This window comes from Lottia gigantea, assembly GCF_000327385.1.
Source record: "Lottia gigantea unplaced genomic scaffold LOTGIsca_83, whole genome shotgun sequence".
Classification (NCBI taxonomy): Eukaryota; Metazoa; Mollusca; class Gastropoda; family Lottiidae; genus Lottia; species Lottia gigantea.
Window position 1 is genome coordinate 20699 of NW_008710756.1, and position 24065 is coordinate 44763.

A 24065-nucleotide genomic window follows, 5' to 3' on the forward strand; every position below is an offset into this window, starting at 1 on the left:
GGCTTGTGAGGCACTTTTCCAGTGAATGAATCTGTTGGTGAATCTTGTTCCTGTACCTTCGATAATTGGGCCTCATTTAAGTTCTCTTTAGTCAGTGGTTTCACGTGACTGTCTCCTGGTTTTGAGCTCATGATTGGACCAGCTCTTGCTATCATCATTCGACGAAAACTTTCACGTAATGTGGCCACTTCCTTAGTTTTGGAAGGAGGTGGAGCGTCTTTAGGTCCTAATAATCTAATTTGGATTTTCTTTCGTTCTGATTCTTCACGATGAAGTTTTTCTACTTCCTCATCTGAACTGTCATCTTTAACATGAAAAGTTGCATATGAGTGTTCACTCGATGTATCATCTTGATCTATGTTCGATGATAAATTTTCACTGTTCACACTAGTATCCATAGTGTTCAAGTTTTCCACACTTTTGTCCAGACGTGATTGTTGGACTAAGTTTCCGAAATGATCACCTTGTTGGGCGACTACATCTGGTATTTCACTGTTATGAGTAGCTACTGCTTGTACAGCTAAATCTGGTGTACTGCTGCTGGTAGTAGGGTACGGTGGTGGAGGGCGGTACTGAAATGCTAATGATTCCTGTAACATATCAGAAGGATATTGTTCTTGTAGACCTTGTGTATTGAGTTCTGGGGAGCTGTAAGTTGAATGGACAGGCAGATGATTGGCACCTGTTTTATTGTTTATATTATTATGGCCATCTTGAAATCCACTAGTGTAACCTGTATGGTTATAATTTCGTATGGCCTGAGCATTGGCATATTGGGATTCACTGTCATAATTATTCATAGGTTGATTGATCTCAGGTTCACTTTTATACGGCACACCTTCTTGATTGTAGACCTGTGTGGTGCCAATACCTTGTGAACTCTCTGTTGATGACACTTGTTGTTGTATACGACGCTGTGCCATTAATGTCTCATAATCTGGAGCATGTTTATATGCTGGTAATAAAGCTTTTCTTGCAGAATCTGATATTTCTGGTGGTTGTTGTTGTGGTACTGGTTGATGGTTTATATAAATACCATCATTTATAACAGATTCTGAACCAGAACTTGCTGTTTGTTGTACATCAGGTAAAACATCTAAACTCTGTTGTGAATTACTATAATAATCATCATGTGAAGGAACTTGTTGTACATCTAAAATATAAAATAATCATCTTATAACAAACATTTTAAAATTTTTTCACCCAAGAAAGTTGCTTGACACCTTTTCCGAACTCTTTTTGTTGTAAGCAAATCTTTCTTGATCAAATTCAATCAAGCTGAAAATGTGGAAAATAGGAAAAATAGGAAAAAGACTTTGTTAATTGCTGCTTTAATGTCAAATTTTCCTCATTGCACACTGTTTTGCATGGCGTCTTTAGTTCAAATTCAAGCAGAAAGGTAGGAAATAAAACTCCATTTGATTTAATTTCCAATTACATATTATTCAGCATAAAATAGACTAGAGTATATCATACATTATACATAATATAATACTTTTTATTCCCACTCTTATCATCTATATAATACTTACAACACAGGGATACAAAAAATATGCCAATAAAAATATAAGAATAGTATATAATTTATGTAATAAAAACATAGTAATCAATATAATATAACTTACCTGGTGTATATCTTTGATCTTGTATATAAGCTAATGATGTTTGTGACTCTGTCTGTATAACAAAAATCAATAGTTTACTTTATAGTCATATAATACTAATCATTAGTCCATTTCCACTCTAGTTATTTTATTATTCTGTAACAGGTTAATACTATACTGTAATATCGAGAAAACAGCATATGGGGCTATAGCCCATATCCTATCCAAATTCTTTTAATATCAAAAACAATGACACCTCAAGGTCAATTAGATTGCTATCTCATTACCAAATTTATCTTCTCATTACACATCTTATTACAGAAAATGTTGTCATTTCATTTCATGATATTAACTAATGAACTTTATCACTTAATCAAAACTAGGAACAAAACATAGTTTAACATATTTGAAAATTTCATATTTAAGACACTCACCAATTCAGAGTATTCATTTGTTGGGATAATAACTTGAGATTCTCTACAAAAATAAATATACTTAATGTATACATTATTATAATGACACTCATATATCAGATCACTGGCAATTTACTAAATTTTTATGATAATTAAAAATTAGTAATTGAGAAATGTTGAATGAGTAATATTTAATTAAATAACAGTGAATTGAAATGTGAAACAAATTGTAAACAATGTACTTTAATAAAAAATACTAAAAATCTTTAATATACATGTAACAATTATCAAATATCAAGCATACAGATTATTTAAATAAAGGATTTGAATTCAAAGAAAAAAATTGATGTCTCAAATATATCAATTACTGAATATTCAGTAAAGTCTTTTAAATTTCTGAAAGACAGTATTATCTAATGTTTGGTGTTAAATATCAGAAGAATTTAAAGGAACACATGCTAGGAGGAGAGTAAATAAACCTTTCATTGAACCAGTTTTTAAACCATTGTCAAATTAGACAGATCTATATCTAGCATAATACAAGATTGTGTAAAACCTACTTTTAGGCAGACCAATCAGGGACTTCATAACAATTCAAGACAAAGAATATTTCACTATATATAATATCTTGTGTTTAAGTCATAGTTAAAGTTTTGGTGTGGCTACCTCTTGTTTGACTACTTCATTGTATTACATTTCTAGTATAAACATTTTTTTTTGCATTTCATAATTCATGCTTTCTATCCTAGTTATGCTCTATTTCTGACAGCTTGCAGTCTTTCTATGTAACAAATGATTATTTGAAAGTTTAAATTAATCAATGCATTCTCATACGTGTGTACAAGTCGGAAAAAAAAATCTTGAGATTTGTCTTGAAAAATCTTGAGATTGGGATTTTTTGTAAATAATCCTTATGAATTAAATTGATCATAGGCCTATACATGACGCAGTAAAAATTAACAAATCTATAATTAGGGATAAATTCTAGAAAAAATGCCTGATATTTCAAATTTATGCCTTACTTTCGATGGTTAATGGAAAAAAATTTATAATCATTTCAACATTTTCTACAAATTTCCATTAAATATGAATGTGGACTTTTAAATGCTGCTTTATCATGTAACAGAAAAACGGCAAAGTATGTTATAAATTTTTCAACATTTATTGATAATTGATATCAATGATAGATGATATAGTGAAGAACAATCATAGGTTCTATAAAAATATATGTATACATTCATAAGGTTACATTATATAAATTTTCTCATATTCACAAAGAATATATTTCCATTATATAATTCAGATCGACGTCACAACTCAGAAATTTTGGCTTATTTCTTACTAGGATATGCAATATTTCATTTGTACACCATTTCCCACTTCCCACAAGCCAAGAGGTAACAAATAGTGCAAAAGCTAAAGATTATATTCAAATAAATCATATTATATGAGTTAGAAAAGTTGTAAGTATTGTGAACTAGTAAAATTGTTTTACAACATTTATAAGTTATGTTAATTGTTTACAACATTGATAAGTTATGTTAATTGTTTACAACATTGATAAGTTATGTTTATTGTCTTACGTTATATTATTGTTGTCAGTTTCATTAATATCAACACTAACATCAGTCATGCTGGAACTGTAAAAATAAAATCATGCAAAAACAAAACTTTTAGGGAAATGTCCATAGTTCTATAAACTTTGGCTTAGAAAGCTCATTATTGGCTACTCATAACACTTCTAAACAACAGGTTTGATTACAATCAAATGAAATTCAAACTAAAAAAAATCAATATCTATATTCAAGGTGGCACTTGACTGGTGAGATTAGCAATTTTGGGAAGTTTAATAAAACAAGTTGAAAAAAGACTCACGATGTGTTTCAAGTACCCAGAAAATAAAGTAGGTGTAGAGATAATTCAAAATGGCAGATAATAGAAAAGAGGAGAGGTAAATTTGGTATGTGACGTATCATGCAGTTTTATTGAAACCTAGAACAGGAACAGGCAGAACCTGTTTAGACCCCACCATTCAAGTGCCACCAAGTAAATTGGGTGCTTTTTCAAGCTTCTAATGGGACAGATTTGTTCTTTTAATTTTGAATGTGTAATGAGTAGACAAAAACAATAGAGTTTAGAGGACTATATCACTTTACAAGTGAAAAGTCCAAAAAAACAAAAATTGAGACTCTGATAGCATAAATCATTCTTAAAACAAAATTCTTCATACTTAAACTTTTAAAAAAAATTTTAAAGCCCCAATTCCTCAAAGAAATAAAAAATCTAATCCCAGAAAAAAATTCAATGGTTTTCTCATTGTATAAAATCAAAATTGTTAGGAATCATAAAAATCATGCTTCAAAAACATTTAAATTTCATGCAGAAAAACTAAAACAAATCAAATACTGTTCAAAAAGTAAAACACTTACTTGAGGTTAGCTTTAGAAGATTTATAAAATTTGATTTGATTATTGATTATTCTACATAAATACTTGGATGTATCTGTATCTTCCTGATAATATACAATATTCAATCAATCAATCAATCAATCAATCAATCAATCAATAAAATAATGTTTGATATCCTTCTCTACTGCTCAAGAAAGGCTGTTCTTGATTGGCAATGCTCTGCACTGTGCTATAAAGAATATTTTGCCAGGACAGAAGCCTTATATTAATCTTTTTAAATATTCAACTCGCAAGCTTTGAAATATACCCAGACTGAACGTGAGGAGACTCAGCAAATCTTCTTGAGAGATTTTAATTTCATTTGCTTCATGCAAATGAACTGTAATGAATAATGTATGTCCCCATAGTGATGCAACAATCAATTATTAATATAGAAATATAAATATATATAAACATCTTATACTTACTAAAGTATATTGAGCAGAACTTTTAGATGTATCAACTTCTATATTCTTCTTATTTTGAGATATTCTGGCTATTTCATTCCATCTGAAATGTATTTGGAAGCAAATGTATACATTTATTTGTTCAAGAACAAGAATTTGTTCTGTTTTTATGTGTTTAAAGCTACTATTTGCACAGTTTGGATTCCTGTGGTGAAATTACAGGTACACTTGACTAGATTATCCAGGAAAATTAATCAGGTTACAGGTAGGACATAACCAAGCATGTTGTACTATTCCTACATAAATTATACCGTCTTCATTAGCCAACAAGGTGCAGAAAATTTTTTCATTTTTTATATAAATTATGTTTATTTATTGATTCTTAGCCAACTAATGACAACTCTGGATTGTCAACCTTACATTTTTCTGATTCTTACAAAACAGTGCCGTCCCTTGCAAAAATTTAACATAATCTCTACATTTAGCAAGTCTAATAATTGAATTCCTACCTAAAAAATACTGGTGGTGTCCTATCTAGAAATCTAGCAAATAAACCAATATAAGATGTACCTAGATATAATTCTCTATTAGATTCATCCTAAAAGTACAACAAAAATATACCATAAGAAATAATCAGAAGAAAAATATATGGGAAATCTTTCAAAAATTTGAATGTACGCATGTTGTTTTATAAAAATGAAAATCGATACTTAGGACTAAGGTTAGTCCATGCATGTTTTCATTTTCTGAATTTGAAAATACCATGTTTTCTATTAATATACCAATCCTTGGTCATTGTAAGGGTAATTTCTACTCCCTAAAAAACCATACATGAGGATACTCTTAAGTAAATCTGGACATTTCACATACAACAAAATGATCTTACCTTGGCAACATAGTACTCAGTACCAAATCCATCCATTTGTTGTACTTCTTTAATATACTGTATTTCAGCTTTAATACCATGTACCCCATGTAATCTATAGTGTCCATTGATAACTTCTGTTAATAATTCTAGATAGGTATTCTCATCTTTAGTCATAGACTATAAACAGAAAATGTTAGGTCTTATTTTATATAATGAGAAGTATTCAAAACATAGAAAAGCAATATGGACAAAATTCATGTATAAGTCTTCCCATTTTTTTCTGTTTTTGTTCTCAGGTAACCCCTGTGGTTTTATTTAGGATCACCAATGTTGGGAACCATTGAGTGAATCATTGTTATTTTTTAATTTGTTTTTTTCAGTTCAACACTTAATCTGTGTGAGTTGGCCTAGGGAAATAAGTCTTGATCATTTTGGGTACTGCCTGAGCCTTGATAGATGAAGTTAACCATTCAGGTCTATCCTGAAACTGAATTTAAGGGCAAGGGACATTAAGACCTTAGTAAACAATAAAGAAAATCTTTACTCTATTGATAAATTCTACCAGAAAGATTACCTTTGGTAACAAAGGATGGTCCTTAAAATAACCAGGATTCTGTTTATCAAAATCACTGTCACCAAATTCAGCTGAAAATATCATCATCAACAAATATTAACAAATCTATCACAATTTTCCATTTGTTTAATAACCAAATGTATAAGAAAATTGGCTATATGGAGTGTGAGACATTAAAGACATCTCAAACAAAATAAACTAAAATCAAACTGAAAACAGCTCACTACAACAGACTATGTCATCTACCAACATAAAGGAGTTGCATAAACTATTTCAAATCACCATCTAGCTCATGACACCACCAAATTTAACTCAAAGAGAATCTACGGATAGAAGTTATTTTAGATAGCATTGGATATATACATACCTTGTAAACTTAAAGAAGCTAGTCTTATTGCTTGGTCTACAGAACATGGCAGTCTTCCATCTATTATATCATTTTTCAGTTGTAGGTAGTAATGAAATCTGAAAGCAGTCACAAGAACATTGTGAAAACAAGATGCAAATTAATATTTGCTTTACAGAGCTTCTAAATTGATATTTGCTTTACAGGGCTTCTAAATTGATATTTGCTTTACAGAGCTTCTAAATTGCTTGATATATGTATGGACAGAGATTCACACTTGATTTTTTATTAAAGAAAAATGCCCTGTTGTAAAAATATTTAAAAGTTGTTGGAAAATATCTAGAAAAGTTACCTTGCGACTTCATCAACTATTCTGTGTGCACTAGCAACATAAAACTGTACACCAAAATATAAACATGGCGGATGACAGGAGCTCTGAGCCTGTTTATCTAGTTGTTTCTTCAATGGACGATCTAAATCCACCCAGTGGAAATGGAGTTTCTTTGTCACATAACGTAATCCAAAGTAATGTGTCTGAAACAAGGTTAAAAGAGTAAGAAGATGTAAAATCAGACAGCAAGTAAAAAATGTAATACTTTACAAACATTACAACTGACATAGAGACAATTTTCTTTCTCAATTTCTCATTGACATGTCTTGTTTTATTCTTTCTTAGGTTTTTTGGGAGAAGGTTTTTAGTAAATGGATTAGTTTTCTAAATATCTAGGCCCTGACGTTTTACATATCTTCAGAATTGATAACAAGTAACTTCTTTTGGGGTGCCTTATCTGGTCTTGTTTTTTCATGGGATCTTGACAGTGTGTTATTAATTTTGGAACCTCAAAATATTAACAATATACAGAGCAAATTCTATGCTATAACAATAATAATGGGCAACCTTCTTCAAATGGACTAGTGTAATAAACAACTAGATGAAGATATCAAATAAAACAGGAATATTAAAATCATAATTCATAATAAAAATTGTTATCAAGGAAATTTCAATTATTCAATATCCTTTTAATTGGGTATGATAATCATAAAAATATACAATATGGTGAACTCAAACTAAACTGATATTGCCAATGTGTGAACTTCTTAATTTCCTGTTTGAGGACAAACAAATGAATGAACATGTGATTCATTCACACAGTACCCAACCAACCACTATTTCAGACAAAGTGAATGAATGAATGAAAATTGGATATAATTAAAAGAGTAGTGATATAACAATGTGTACTTAAAGCTATCTCTATCATTGTAATGTTATATAGTAAAATGTTTATTCAGTACCGGTAATTGATTTAAAATTAATATTTATCTGTACTAATTATTTTATTGTTCATATTTATATTCAAATAAGTAGAGCATTGTTTACATGTTATGTAAAGCCTAGAAACCATGTATATCTCAAAACTCAAATTATTTTGCAAAATTTGTGAATCTGCACAGAGCCAATAAAGGTTACAATGCAGAAATTATCTGATATTGTCATGAAAATAAGACAATGGCTAGGCTTTTTGCAACTGGCTTTTACCATAAAATCTTTTGTTTAGGGATACACATAACATGTAATTATGAACTACAGAATACAGTTGAACCATACATCAAATATTAATTGTGAAAAGTGTTATGGATAGTTGGAATTGAGCTCAAATATACATTTCAACCATTGTATACCGTTAAGGCTTTAAATACATCTGAATGGTAAGTCAGATATATTAAGAACAATAGATATATCTATAAGTAATAAAGAGTAGATAGTAGAGATCTACTATCATATTTTATTGAAGTTATATAGTTTTAAAGTCAATTTAACACCACAATAAAAGGCAATAAGAACAACTAGTCCAAACATAATCACTTAGAAACACCCAGAGTCAGCCTAAATATGTGTACATAAGATATGTGAAAAATGTTGACAGTAAAGATAAAATATAGCCATATCTATGTTATGTGATGTGGGATATTGGACACTTTTTAACCTTTAAGTCATGTACCAAATAAAATATCCCAAAAATAACCCAGTACAAAAACAAGTTACAATGTCCCTGCCTAGCTGTTACAATAACATTTTCTATAATTTCTATAAAAAGATAAGTCCTGTAGTGAAGTCTAGTACAAGACGTATAAGAAAAAGAAAGATATCAAGATGAAATGACTTTTCTTTTTAGAAGAAAATCTTGATGAAATGTTATCCGATATTGAGTGTGCAAGTTTTGTCAGTTCAAGGATTTTAAGAATAAGTTTTGTTTCAACTTTTCACAAGATTAGCTTAAGAGATGTTCACTTCACTAGCTGCCAGAGCTTAACTTCAGCTGTAGGCCTACATTCAGTCATACATACAGATATTACAATTAGTGCTTGGAAGTAACAAAAGTCTAAAACTCTGCAGTATGTTTTTGTCATGTTACAACAGTACCAGAAGTCAGATTTTAATTTTAGTTCTGTGTGTCAGAAATTGAGCACCATTATCAAGAAATCTAAATATTTCTTATACTAATTCCTAATTCAAATTTTGCTTTGTTGTGTTCTGCTTCTGCATCTGTCTTTTAGAACTGATCATATCAGAATATTAATGGAAGATAGTCAAAAAGTGAAAATTTCACAAGTACAATTTGACCGATAACATAACATGTGACTATTTAATGTCATGACTTGTCAATTGTTATCTTTATCAGTATAATGAAAGTAGAGATGATATCATTAAGTATTATTACAATCAATGATATCAAAATGTTCAATATTACCCTGCTCAATATTTAGATTTCCTCATAGGTCATGTTGAATAGATCAATAAGGAAATTATCTGTTATTAGAGTAAGCCATTGCTAAATACTTCTTGATACAATTTCCTTTTAACGCATTACTTTAAATAAAAAATTGTTGTAGAAATATATTAATTCCATTTCAATTGATAGGTAGATTTGATGTCATTAATAATGCAAATCACAATTTATAACATGAAAAGGTCATTAGTTTTCTGAGCAAGGCATCCAATACCAAGATAAGCTTATATATACTAATCTAAAAATACTAAACAGTCAAACAGACTATAAAGAGAATTAAGGATATGACTATAAATAAAACATATTAAAACAGTGATTGAGGAAGATAATTCACAATTCACATTTTAAATTGTCGAAATATCTTCTAAGGCAAGATAACATTAAACAATATAAGTAAACATGGAGCTTACCTCTGTGAGTTCAATTCTTTGACCAATACTATCCAAACACTCCTTACCAGTACTGTCTGCTGTTAAAGTACATTCCAAGAAAGAATTATCCAGTAGGTATACACCAACGATGAAAGCGTTCTTTGTCGAAATCTCATAGCGTTTTGTTTTCTTTAATCTCCATTTAAAGGGCATTGTTTCTTTTTCTCACATTGACAAAGAGAGAAATTGATTACACAATGGATTTCTGTTAAAACTTCACTTGGTTACTGTCCTTAATTTACACGAGTCTGAAAAATAAATAAATTATCATTAGTCATTTGATGATTAGGTGTGACTTTCTACAGGAGTGAAATATTTGAAGACAACCTCCAGACTTTATGTAAACATTCTCTTAATGCACAGGTCATATACCGTAATAAATATATATATATATATATAATCTCATAGGAGTTGGTTTTTATCAGATCAATAAAATAATGTCATTTGTTGAGCCTTAAGCAAGCAAGCTTCAATTTGATAAATATTATAAAATATAGTCCCCCAAAAAATGTAGTCATATTGAGAGTTTTATGAAAATACATTGTAATCATTAGGTCAAGAACAATTATTATGCAACATGTCACACAGTATAGAGTTGTTACATTAAATATGATAAATTAATTATGTGAAAAGTTTGTAAAATATAAACAAACACAAAATGTGGTTTAAATTCTATTTTAAAACTCATTTGAAATACTGTAATAGGATCAAACTGTCTTTTTTGCATGCAAAAGTGAGGTAATGCTCTAAATTTTTATTTTAACAGCTGATAGAGCTCAATTTCATCTATTCAAAACACTTTACATAATGTAAATCTAACTTCTCATTCCTTAAAATTTAACAAAAACACTTCAGTAAAGTCATTTATAGTTATGATCAAAATATCACTAATATCTGTATGAGGGAATGTTAATAATATCCAAACATCAAATTATAATTCTAAAAGTCATACAGATAGCTAAAATTCCATTCATACAATCAGTTTCCAAATAACTAATGAACAAAAAAAACCTGATATTAATATATGCTGATAAAAAATAATACTTTTCAACAAACTGGAATCTGAAGCTGAGTACTTTTCTTGAGAAACTCAACTTTTATTTTCAAAACTATAAGCTTAACAATATCAAATTTCAAAAATTTTAATCATTTGCTAAAATCTCACTCAACACAATCCTACAAAATTCTTACTGTTGACTTTAGTGACGCAGTATGGCTTAAAGGCAATGATCAAAGTTTTCTGATCAAGGTTAAATCTGTTATACCCCCTGTTTAACCATGCCTTTTTCTTTCACAGTTACACATGAAAACTACTCCAAGTCACCAATTTAAAATCTTATCAGGTAGACTACTGACTTAGAGTCAGAATGTAAAATTTACTACCACTATCAAAACTTATCATACATGAAGTAGAATGAATTAAAATCACTTCCTCTCTTCCAGTTATATTAAAATGGAGTTTTACATCCTACAGAGAAAACTCCTCTGTTTCTCCCTAGGGAAACAAACAATAAAAACCTTCTTTAGTTTGATTCCAGTCAAAATTTTGACCTCGTAGCAATAAAAGTTTGTCATTAAATAGTCATGATGGGTCTATACAAGAATCTTCATTAAGCAGTGACTAATAGTTGCAAATGAAAAGTATTGTTGCCTCATGGTATATATCAGTTGAATGGTTAGTAGACACTAAAAACCAGGAAACAAATACAGAGAACTAGACTTCCTGGACAAAGTAAACTGTGTATAAATATGTCCATGTAAACACAAGTTATTGATAGTAATAGAAAGTGAGCAATAAATAAAAGAAACAGCAGACACCTTAACAACTTAATTACATAATATTATTAAAATCAGGAATTATTTTTTATATTTTCAGAATTATAAAAACATAAATTACACCACCAATATTTTACACAATACTACAATGATGAAAGCACCTCATTTTTTATTACAAGAAAGAGATAGAAAAATTATTAATTTGATGTTGGGACATCTTGGATTCAGCACAGGATATTTTAGCACTTAAACTTGTGGGCTATTATATGAGCCAGTAGTACATATAGCTACATCAAAATATGTGTATTTCATTGTATATATCCTAAACTGCCTGTACTTTATACAAAATTTTATTATATTTCACTTCTAATCTTTATACTAACATTTCCTCTTTGACTCTTAAAATATTGTCACTTTCATTGTATTAAATAATCTTGAGTATTTATGATACAGTTAGATAGTAATTTCAGTAATAAAAGATTTGAAAACATGACTTTGAGCGCACACCATTTGATGCTATGAATTTTACATGGCTTATCATTTGAGAATTAAGACTTCAGTAACATAACAGACAGGCAACAGTGTGAAAACTATATACTAGGCTACTTAGATGGCACAAATCCCAAAGAACATTTACAAGTTCTAGTGAGTTTTAAAGGTACTCAGTAAAGCATTTAGTTACTCATCCAACCACTAACCTGACAAACTGAAAAAAATAGATTGATTTCAGGCTGATTTAACTTGTAAATTTGCTACACACAGATATTTTGTACCCCTAAACATCATTGTCTGCATTTTAAGTTCATAGGTACAACTGTAGATATCACATTATGCATTACCTCAACTCTACATGGAAAGTAGCCTGTATGTACCTTTTAATGCATCAGTCTGGTGACCTGAGTTTGACAGTCTCAGTCTGACTCTGGATTATGTGAGATAATTACTTACATACAACGATATCGAAAGAATGTCTTCAAATTGAACACAAAATCATACACCCAATTATGGCAGTTAATAATCAATTGATGGATGAATGTACAATCATTATCTAGTCATCCTTACCCTCGGTTATGTGTCATAATTTTCAATTTCCCAGGAGTGTCACAACAAGGTTTTGTTGTCATTTCTTCTTACGGTTCATTGAAGTCTCGATCGTGACATTTCGCAGAGCAAACCTTTTGTTGTTAATCGAGACTACGCACACCTGTTACCATAAACAGGTCGTGGGAGTTCTAAGAGTCTCGATTGTCATAGTAAGCTTTATATTGAAACTGCTGGTTAATCTAAAGTCTCAAATGCTCAGTATAAATTAAGAAAGTATTAGCTTTAAAACTTTGCCAAAGTATGGAAATATTAAACTCAATGAGGGAAAAATTTCCTCCCTTTAACAAAGTATTATTTCTTCAACCCAAACGGATTTTATTTACGACATCAACCGGATATACCTCTACTTTTGCTAGAGTTAAATCGAAAGTAGAAAATAAAATCGTTAAATCAACGATACCATCTTCAAAATCACGATATCATGAAACAAATAGCCTAATTTGTCAGTTTCCACAATGCCACAAACAGATATTCTTAAGTTAGATTTATACGGCCTCCTTGAAGTTGAGGCTGAAGCTACAAAGAAAGAGGTAAAAACAAAAGAAATACTCGTACTTTGAAGTGTACAAATATTGCAAGAGAAGTAGATTTGCTTTGTAGAAGGAACTTATATTTATAAGAACTTGAGGAGTGGCTTCAATTGAATTATTAAGCCATTGGCTCATGCTGGCCTATTAGTACCAGTAACACCAACCTGTTTTCTTGTTTTTAATATCAAGTGAAAATTGTGATGATCCCTTTCGTTTCCCCAATACACATAAAAAATTTAGGAAACCTCATTAGCCTGCAATCCCTGTAATGAAGAATGAAATTTAGCAAAATCTCAACAACCCATTAAAATTGCTATATAAAATGATCCACATAAACAATTTAGAAAACCTCTTTACATTCCTTTTAAGATAACATAATCCTTCCTCAGTCTGACAATGCAAATAGTTTTTTCGTATTTTGCATAAAAGTTGAATTAAATGTGTTTCTTAATCTCTTACAGATTTTAAGTGCTTATCGTAAGAAAGCTAGAAAATGTCATCCAGATAAAAACCCAGATAATCCAAAAGCAGGTACAAAGTACTTTTTTAATGATTTCATCAACGTTAACTAAAGCATTGAGTTATTGTTATCAATATGGATAAAATAGTGCACAATCTTGGAAATATTTCCTTATTGGATGGGACAAATACCATGAATCACACAAAATATTTGAAAGATGTTTATTTGGTGAAATCGATAAAAAGATGCTGTCATTAAAAAATTTTAAGCAACATTCACATAATGATTACAAATGGTACATTATAGTCATCATATTAATATAAAGAAGTAAAGTTTTTTATTATAGTGAACTTTCTTTTTTGCAGCTGAACTGTTCCTTGAGTTAGCTAAAGCATTAGAAGTTTTAACAGATGCTCCAGCAAGGGTAATGTTTTTACTTTATTCTAGATATAAGACAATTAATAACATATAATCTTTTATATCAAGGAAAATCTTGATTTTAGTTGAAAATAATGCAGACTTATTACAAAAAAAAAGCAATTATATTATTTTTTGAAGTATTAGTAACTGAATGACCATTTCAATGTGTTCTAGGCAGCTTATGATAAAGCACAACAAGCTAAAAAGGCAGCTGAAGTCCGACACAGACAACTTGATAGTAAAAGAAAGAAATTCAAAGAAGGTAAGATAATTATTTATTTATAGATCAAGTACTTAAATATCAAGAGTGTTTGGCTTTTGACCACTATTGTTAAAGTTATTGTTGATTCAGTTTAGATCCTCATGCTTTATGATTATATTTCCATTGAACTTTTTTTTATTATTTTATTTCAGATCTTGAAGCAAGGGAAGAAAATTTTGAACAACAGAAGAAAGATGAAGCAGCAGCTCAAAAAAATCTGCAAGCAGAGGTTTGTGAAAATATATTTAGAAAATCATGGGAAAATCTCTTTCTACAGAAGAAGAATCCATAGTCTCTGTATTGTAATGAAATGTATTTTTACATTCTCCTTTTTCGCTAAGATCTTGAAATTCTGTATTTGAGGTAAATACATTGAAAATTCATGTGACAAAATTTTGGATCATGTTGTCAACGTCATATTTGCAGAAAATTAAAATTTGCTGTAAAAATAATTTGATGTCTTGAAGATTTTTGTCTCAATGAATGCTTATTTATTATGTATACTTGATCAAATATTTGTGACAAAGATTAAAATTGTACTTTTTGTTGCTGCAGATTGAAAGATTACGTAAGGAAGGGTGTAAATTATTAGAAGAAGAACAAGAATTATTAAAAGAAAGCATAAAACAAGAAAAAGAAAAGAAAAAAGAAGAATCAGATGGTAAGATTACACTGGCAATTGTCTTTAGTTTATACAAATGCTTATAAGAAATAAACAATATTAGCCATGTGCACTCTCTAAAAGGGCTGTCATGTCCTTATTTTTGTCATCCTTGCATATTAATAATGGTTTAGTTGACAAACCCAGTCTCAGAGTGGCATTAAGTGTGTCGCAAGAGTGATTTATTTATTTATAAATTTGTTTTTAAGATGAAGATGATATTCCAGTTTCACCAAAAATCAAGGTAAGAATCTTGAAATGAAATTTTCTTCTTCAGAACTATTATAAATAAATAAATGAATAAACTCTGTAGTCTGTATAAAATCATCAGAAATATTCAAGCTGATCCCACAATCAAACCTTTAGGGATATACTCATTCTTATTTTGCTCAGCTCAGAAATCAATTGAATTACAGCACTTCTTAAAGTGCAGGCACGCACGATTGTCAGAGATTTTTGTCACCGACTAGTTTTGTTAGTCGCTTGTTTTGGACTATGTCGATAATCACGTGCAGATCATACAATGGAAAGAAAAATGAATCTGATAAGATCATAACGGTCTGTCTCGCAGAGGCTGAAATTATTGGAGACAATTATCAAACTTGTTTGATAATATAAATACTGTTGAGGACGTGATAATCTTGTCATGTCATAGACTGCTGGTGTGCCCGGTGACTAGTTATAATGTGCATGTATGCTCTATTTGTTTAGATATTATGATTTTCCGTATTATTTAGGTGAAGTGGAAGAGTAAGAAAGATGATCAATCTAATGGTGGATATAATGAAAATAATTTAGAAGACTTCTTTAGTAAAGTAAGGAGATTATCATTATCAACTTCTTTCAAATATGAAGTAACTTAAAAGGATACTATCTCTTAGAATGGACAGTCTCAAACTTGGTAGACAAGTGTATATATTCATCAGTTTGGCTTAACAAGTGTCATGACTAAAAAATAGAATCTCTACAATATCTATTAAACTAAATGATTATTGAAACCAGTTTTTAAGCATGTTACTTAGTTTGATGAATTATTACATAGTTTTATGAATTTTAATTTATTTTTTGTATTTTTCGCTATTGTTTTAAGTATTCATAATTTACTTATATAGGCTCATTGTACTGATTACTCCCAAAAAGTACTATACTAATTACTATTTTATTTCAGTATGGTGATGTATCAGTAGTTTTAGTATCTAAAAAGAAGACAGGATCTGCTATAATAGAATTTTCTCAAGCCTCACAAAAGGTAAGAATATAACTTGCTTTCTAACTTTGTAAATTGAATTGGATTCCAAGCTTCAAAATAGTTATGACAATTGCTTCAGTTAGAATGTTATTTGATTATTGTAATGTTATTTTTAGTTATTAGATGTTGAAAATGAAACTGGTTCACCGCAGAATCAACTGACAGTAAATTGGTTATCTGGTAAACCTAAATTTAAACAACCTAAACCTAGCTCAATACCACAAACCTATTCTTCTTATTCACATGTAAGTTTTCTTTTTGTTTTTTAGTCCTCTAATTTACCTACTAATATTTGATATTAGATACACCAACTAATATGATACACATAATAAACCTAATTCAAGACCAAGCCTTAGGGTAGTGTACAAAAGTTTCAGGATTGACACATATTTCTATGTCTCAGAGCTACATCAGTGTATGCAGTGTATTTATTCTTAGTTACTGAACACCACTAGTGTCAAATATGAATCCTTTAGATTAAATTATCTGGAACATGGTCAGGATCACTTTTTGGACTGATGAAGATACAGAAGCAACCTTCAGTAAGCAGCCAATTTTAGCATTCCCTTGCGTGGGTGCTAAATTAAAGTTTGACTGTACCAAAATTTATGTGCAAGTAAACCACTATTTTCTTTAATTGCACTGATTATTTTTTGTAGGCATCTGAATTTGCTAAACCAGAAGGAACATCAGATTTAGATTTTGAATCACTAGTCTTAATGAAAATGAGACAAGCTGAAGAAAGAAAGAGATTAATAGAACAAATGAAACAAGAAGATGAAGAAGAAGAAAAAAGCTGATAATAGTATTTAATAAACCATTGTAAATGTTGTAAATAAATTTTTAATATTTTCTAGTATGTAGTATTTACAGCAAGATTACAAGGTACAAAATGTTATGACAATTACTTCACACATGCATAGGAAGGCATTTCCCTAATTATCTATACCCAATTACAGTTGAGTTGACGGGAATAATGGTCAATTTTGCCGCATGACCACTATATGTTTGATGTAACTAATCAAAAGACATCATTTAAAGACCAACACTAACCCACTGCACAACATCCTATCTTACAGTACTCAGAAATTCTTCATTCAACTAGTCTGAGATAATTATATAATAATATCATACTTGTTTCACCAAATCTTGAGTACCTGTTTAACTAAGTCTGAGGCCTTGAACCACTCACTATGAGATACCTTATTGTCTAAGATAACTGTTTTCCTTGCTCTGAGATAATGATTTCATTTGGAGATATCTACTTGTATACCAAGCTAAGATATTCTTGTATCATTCAGTCTAAAATTCACCTGGTTTAAGACACTTATTTATCCCAGTCTAATATTATTGCAACAATATCCAAATGTCTTAGTTCAATCTTATTTTATCCATCTCAACAAACATACTTAAGTATGTTAAAACAGTATGAGATTTTAGTTCACTATCAGTCTTTGATTATATTTTCATCCACTTATTCCTGTCTACTATATTCATCAAGTCTTTTCTCTGCTACTCCTTCTAATTTTCTCTTGATATTAGCATTTACATTGTGCAGTTCACTTTGTTTCCTTACTGCAGTCTGAAAAAAAGAATGGAAATATGGAATGATCAAACTATTAATGTGCTAGATTTTCCTGTTCAATATTTGGTCAAACAGATCATAACATGGGTTATATAAATGGAGAATATGGGCAAGATGTCAATTAATCATTATACTGTTGCAGATACAGAGTATAACCATGTCTATACCAGAATCTATAAAAGTTTAAATGATTAAGAAAGCTACTCAAAAAACCATCCTACCTCAATTTTCCATAATAAATCCACATCCCATTTATGGGTGACAAAACTTGTGATAAAACCAGGTTGGTATGACCCAACTCTACCAACACGACCTGCTCTATGTATGTAATCAGACATAAAACATGGGAAATCAAAATTGATCACATGTTCTACCTGTAAAATTAATTATCATATTATATTAGTTAAATAGTGATCAAGGATATCCATGACAAACACCCTAGATAGCCCTACAGTACTTCCAGCTGATGCTAATATCACACAAATAATCCTTCAAGTGATCAGGCTTAAATAGATACACAACCTAGGATCACTATGCACTTTATCCATAAAGTTTCCCTGACTGCAAAGTGTCCATTACATATCAAATACTTATAATAATGGTCTTTGGATAACTGCATTTGACAGTTAAGATTATCCATAAAATAATTCATATTTACCCTCGAAGTGTCTAATCCTCTTGATGCTATATCAGTACACACCAATATATCTTCTTTACCTTGCTGAAATAGTTCAAACTGTCCATATCTCTCCTGTAAAATAAACAACATTCATTTAGATCATCCTGTTTTGCTGATGATTATTGTAGATAATATGCAGTCTATGACAATGAGCTGTGTATTCAAATGAAAGGTTATGTTATCTTAAAGGCCTAGATCCCTTTATTAGAAAACAACAGCATACCTACCCTGTCTGAAACACCACCAGATAATAACAAACTATTTATATTCTGTTTTATACTCACCCTGTCTGAAACCTCACCAGATAATAACAAACTGTTTATATTCTGTTTTATACTCACCCTGTCTGAAACACCACCAGATAATAACAAACTATTTATATTCTGTTCTATACTCACCCTGTCTGAAACACCACCAGATAATAACAAACTATTTATATTCTGTTCTATACTCACCCTGTCTGAAACACCACCAGATAATAACAAACTATTTATATTTTGTTCTATACTCACCCTGTCTGAAACACCACCAGATAATAACAAACTATTTATATTCTGTTCTATACTCACCCTGTCTGAAACACCACCAGACAATAACAAACTATTTATATTCTGTTCTATACTCACCCTGTCTGAAACACCACTAGATAATAACAAACTGTTTATATTCTATTTTATACTCACCCTGTCTGAAACACCACCAGACAATAACAAACTATTTATATTCTGTTTTATACTCACTCTGTCTGAAACACCACCAGATAATAACAAACTATTTATATTCTGTTCTATACTCACCCTGTCTGAAACACCACCAGATAATAACAAACTATTTATATTCTGTTTTATACTCACCCTGTCTGAAACCTCACCAGATAATAACAAACTATTTATATTCTGTTTTATACTCATCCTGTCTGAAACACCACCAGATAATAACAAACTATTTATATTCTGTTCTATACTCACCCTGTCTGAAACACCACCAGATAATAACAAACTATTTATATTCTGTTTTATACTCACCCTGTCTGAAACACCACCAGACAATAACAAACTATTTATATTCTGTTCTATACTCACCCTGTCTGAAACACCACCAGACAATAACAAACTATATTCTGTTCTATACTCACCCTGTCTGAAACACCACTAGATAATAACAAACTATTTATATTCTGTTCTATACTCACCCTGTCTGAAACACCACCAGATAATAACAAACTATTTATATTCTGTTCTATACTCATCCTGTCTGAAACACCACCAGATAATAACAAACTATTTATATTCTGTTCTATACTCACCCTATCTGAAACACCACCAGATAATAACAAACTATTTATATTCTGTTCTATACTCACCCTGTCTGAAACACCACCAGACAATAACAAACTATTTATATTCTGTTCTATACTCACCCTGTCTGAAACACCACCAGATAATAACAAACTATTTATATTCTGTTCTATACTCACCCTGTCTGAAACACCACCAGACAATAACAAACAATTCATATTTTGCTCTTTGAATGTTTTCTGTAACCAATATGCTGTTTCTCCTTTATTACAAAATACCATTGAAGGCTTTTTCTTCTTCTTTAATAATAAAATAAGCTCTTCTAAAAATAATAATTAAAAATTAACCTAATACTGTATACAATGTTAGATTTTTAGAGGTCAGAAACTGTTAAATACTGCCATATCTTTACAGTGAATATTTGTCGGGATTTCAATTGGTAGGTTCACAAGAGGTTCTGGTACAAAGACATTAATAACAACAAATGCATTTTTTGTCTATGATATATTGTTTAAAACAATGATTGTACTTGTTGGTGGCAAAAGATTTGTTTAAATATGATTGATATATCACACTTTTCAGCCAACCCTCCTCTCCCTCATTTACACATCATATGGTACATGTTATTTGCTAGTGATATCAAACCTTTCCAGTAATATTAAAAATATAATTTTGGACGAAAATAATCCTACCTAACTTATCAGAAGACTTGACTCTAATAAATTTCTGTTGAACATGAGGCATGATTTTATGTAAATGAGGAGTCGTTACTTTGGTCATATCATCAACCTTCAATTAAATAGAGAAAACTTGAAATATTAACAATATTGAAATTTTGCATTTTGTTTTACTTTTATAACCAGCCTTTTTTTACAGATGTTTCACTTGTTACATTTACTAAAGGTTAATGGACAAATTTGCTATTACTTCAAAAGAATTACCATTCCTTTTTAATATTTTAACAATTTCAAGAATGAAGTGAGATAGTTTATCTCTGTCCTCTGTCAGCTGCTATAACACTCAACCATCATTCAAACTAACCAGGAAAAAAATGGAACAAGATAGAAATACATTATAAAAAGAGTGACCTGATACTGAAGCTAGCTGAGTAGGCAAAAATTGTAAGGGGCATAAGACATCTGCCTAAAAAAAGTGCATCTTTGATGTTATGGAGCCTGAAAATACCAGTCTTTTTTCCCCAACTCCTATCAACCTCTGCTCTAAAACACATTGATTGGGGAGCCCGTCCATCTTAGATCTATGACAACTGCTGATAAATAAAATAACGTAACTTACAGGTAAATATTTTTGAATTGTTGACTGTAAATTTCTAGGTAATGTGGCACTAACTACTATAAACTGAGCACCACTTTGTAAATAACCAACATTGTTATCTTCAACAACTTCTCCATGTGACACCTGTCAATCATATAAAATACCTCGGTATAGTTTATGTAATAAATGATTATCTGGATACTGCTCTGGACAATAGTCTTAGAATTTCAAAATATATAAGTATAGCTTATCTATATATAGCATGATTTGCGTCAAGACATCTTATTGACATGTTTTGGATACACAATCATCATAGGCCAGATCACTTTGAAAGTGGAGACCAACTTACAAACACAGTCAGTAAGCCTACCTGTAATTTATTCAATATTTTAATTATAAGATGACTAAAACTATCATCTAGTAATGTGTCTGCCTCATCTAGAACTATATGTTGTAAATAAGTATAGTGTATTTCTTGATGATAAAGTTTTCTAGCTATCATACCAGGTGTACCAACTAATATATCTATATATTCTTCATCAAAAATCTTTTTTCTTCTTGTTTTGGACTGAAAATTGACATATAAAGTTAGTATTAAAGCATGTTCAATTATATATAACAGAATTTCACAACATTAAATGTGCAACAGAGATTGGAAGGAAATTTTGATTTGAAATTGGAAATCAAGTATAAGCTATGTGTTCATGTGTACCTTTTCTCTTATGTTCCTGATGTAGTGTTTCTCTTGAGTCCCTAGCTAGACCTTCTTTGCTATTATCCAATTTAAAAAAAAAAATATCAAAAATGCATGCAGTTTATCATTTAACTTGCAGTTACAAAACATATCAATAAAAATGGCTAAGGTTGTTTATCTATCTATCAATCTAATAGCAATGTATCTTGGAATAAACAAAATAAATCTTACCTGAGAGGCTTCAACACAATGTTTTAACCCTGTATAATCTTTTAAACTATCTAATACATTCTGTAAATAATAAAAATATTAAACAGGTAATCTTAGTAACCAATGCTGTGTCAATTCAAGTAAAAAAAATAATAATTTGAACCAGCTTGTCTTGTCAATTTTTTGCTGTACCTGAAGAAAGACTATAATTTGGTTGGCACATGCTTATATATTTAAACAGCATAATCTCTAAGATATTATGTCATGAAGTTTCCATTAAGATACAGTGATTATACATACCCCAACCTGATCTGCCAATTCAAGTGATGGTAATATTACAATAGCTATTGGTGAATTAAATACTTTCTTTCGATCAAATTTCTCTGTAAATTGCTTTATTTTTTCTAGTAATGGAACAAGATAAGCTAGTGTTTTACCGCTTCCTGTAAAATAAATAGTTTTCAGTTGATCAAACATAACACCTCTACTGCAAAGCCTCTTTCTAGCATTTTGCGAAAGGTTCAATTCAATTTTAGACTTCAATTCATTTGTGTGTTCTTATTCCCAGCAATTCATTTGTCAAAGTTCCAACTTATTCACTTTTCATTTCATTAACTTTGTGACAGAATTGAATTTATTTTATCATAATTCAATTTATTTATTGACAGAATTCAATTTCATGCGTTAGAAGTCAATTTCACTATACTTAATTTCATTTGTTAGAATTCAACTCATAGGGTACAAATTCTTACCAGTTTCAGCTGATATCATAACTTGATCACCCTTTAATATCTTTCTAATTGATTCAAACTGCAAATATAATTCATTAATAAAAACTTAAAGAATGAAACTCTATGCCTCTCCTGATAAGAATTTTCAAATGAATTCAAATTCTCAATGCATGATAGGTATAAGTCTAATATTTGAAGGACAGGTTAAAGAAAGATGATCTTTTAATATGATAAACATATAACTAACTACCCTTGTTAAACATATTGTGCACTTTGGTATATTATTACCTCTCTGTTAAAACTATCACAGTAGAATCAATATAGTGGATTGAATTGTATTGAAACTAATGACTGACTCTTAAAATACAAATTACATGGTATAAGATGAATCAACATGCTATCATATCTGTACCAACCTATTCTGTTCTTAATTGAAAATCGCTGTCAAAAATATGCAAGATCACTCTTATAATATAGAGCCATTACCTGCACATAAGTCATAGTATCAAATCCTTTTTCACTGAGACCTTCAATTAGGCGTTTGTTTAATGGCAATGCAGAAAATTTACCCTTTTCACCAAGTTTTACATCATCCATCAGAGCAGGATTCTAGAAAAGAAGTAAAAGAGAAACATATTAGCTTCAAACAATTTGTATGTCTTTATATGTTTGGTATTTTAGGCTAAGCACCTCTTTAAGAAAACATTAATGTGTTTGAAGGTTAATTGCTAATAACTCATTCATGTAGTTGCTGAGCTTGCCGATCACAAATTGCTTGAAGACATCATTTAATCCTTTGGACAAAGCAATACTCAAATACTTATTTTGTTTTGAAATTTGTCTATGTATCTGATAACAAGATCATAGTTATTTTACAATGCACAAATCAGTCCAATAATGGAGAGTTAAGTACTGTATGTACACATTGACAACATTCTGCTAATTCGTTAACTAGGCAACACCTGGGAAACAAAATGTGGTCCAGTATACACAGGCATCAAACTTTTTAAGAAACAATGCTTTGAATCTTTTAATGATAAAAAAATTTAAAAATTGTAAAAGTTAAAGAAAAATAAGACATTAACTATTGATAGATACTTCTAGAATATTTATTACTTTCAACTTTTCAATATGTTTCTCACAACATCATCAGTAACATAATTATTATATTATCATTATCTCCTGATTGGGTGTGAAAATAAACTTGAAACACTGAGAGTAGTAAATATAATAAATGCATTTTTTTGTTTTT

The 24065-nt window shown here is 30.1% G+C and overlaps 3 protein-coding genes across 3 annotated transcripts; 1 reads left to right on the top strand and 2 right to left on the bottom strand.

Annotated features, from left to right (window-relative positions):
• Window positions 1–7007: 7007 nt before the first annotated feature.
• Window positions 7008–10032, bottom strand: LOTGIDRAFT_133290 (hypothetical protein; the record flags this gene model as incomplete). Its single annotated transcript, XM_009067498.1, has 2 exons — window positions 7008–7193; window positions 9859–10032. The coding sequence occupies 2 exons, from the start codon at window positions 10030–10032 to the stop codon at window positions 7008–7010; spliced, it is 360 nt and encodes a 119-aa protein (XP_009065746.1).
• Window positions 10033–13226: 3194 nt separating this feature from the next.
• On the top strand, window positions 13227–17126 carry LOTGIDRAFT_74301 (hypothetical protein; the record flags this gene model as incomplete). Its single annotated transcript, XM_009067494.1, has 10 exons — window positions 13227–13289; window positions 13751–13820; window positions 14115–14173; window positions 14344–14431; window positions 14584–14660; window positions 14987–15112; window positions 15830–15907; window positions 16261–16341; window positions 16458–16590; window positions 17026–17126. Coding segments are annotated over 10 exons (876 nt in total), but the record flags the coding sequence as incomplete, so codon positions are not given.
• Window positions 17127–17815: 689 nt separating this feature from the next.
• On the bottom strand, window positions 17816–22901 carry LOTGIDRAFT_133165 (hypothetical protein; the record flags this gene model as incomplete). The annotated part of the gene is made up of 10 exons (XM_009067499.1): window positions 17816–17923; window positions 18148–18300; window positions 18585–18677; window positions 20083–20220; window positions 20582–20692; window positions 21200–21322; window positions 21549–21746; window positions 22104–22163; window positions 22383–22525; window positions 22835–22901. Coding segments are annotated over 10 exons (1194 nt in total), but the record flags the coding sequence as incomplete, so codon positions are not given.
• Window positions 22902–24065: the final 1164 nt, after the last annotated feature.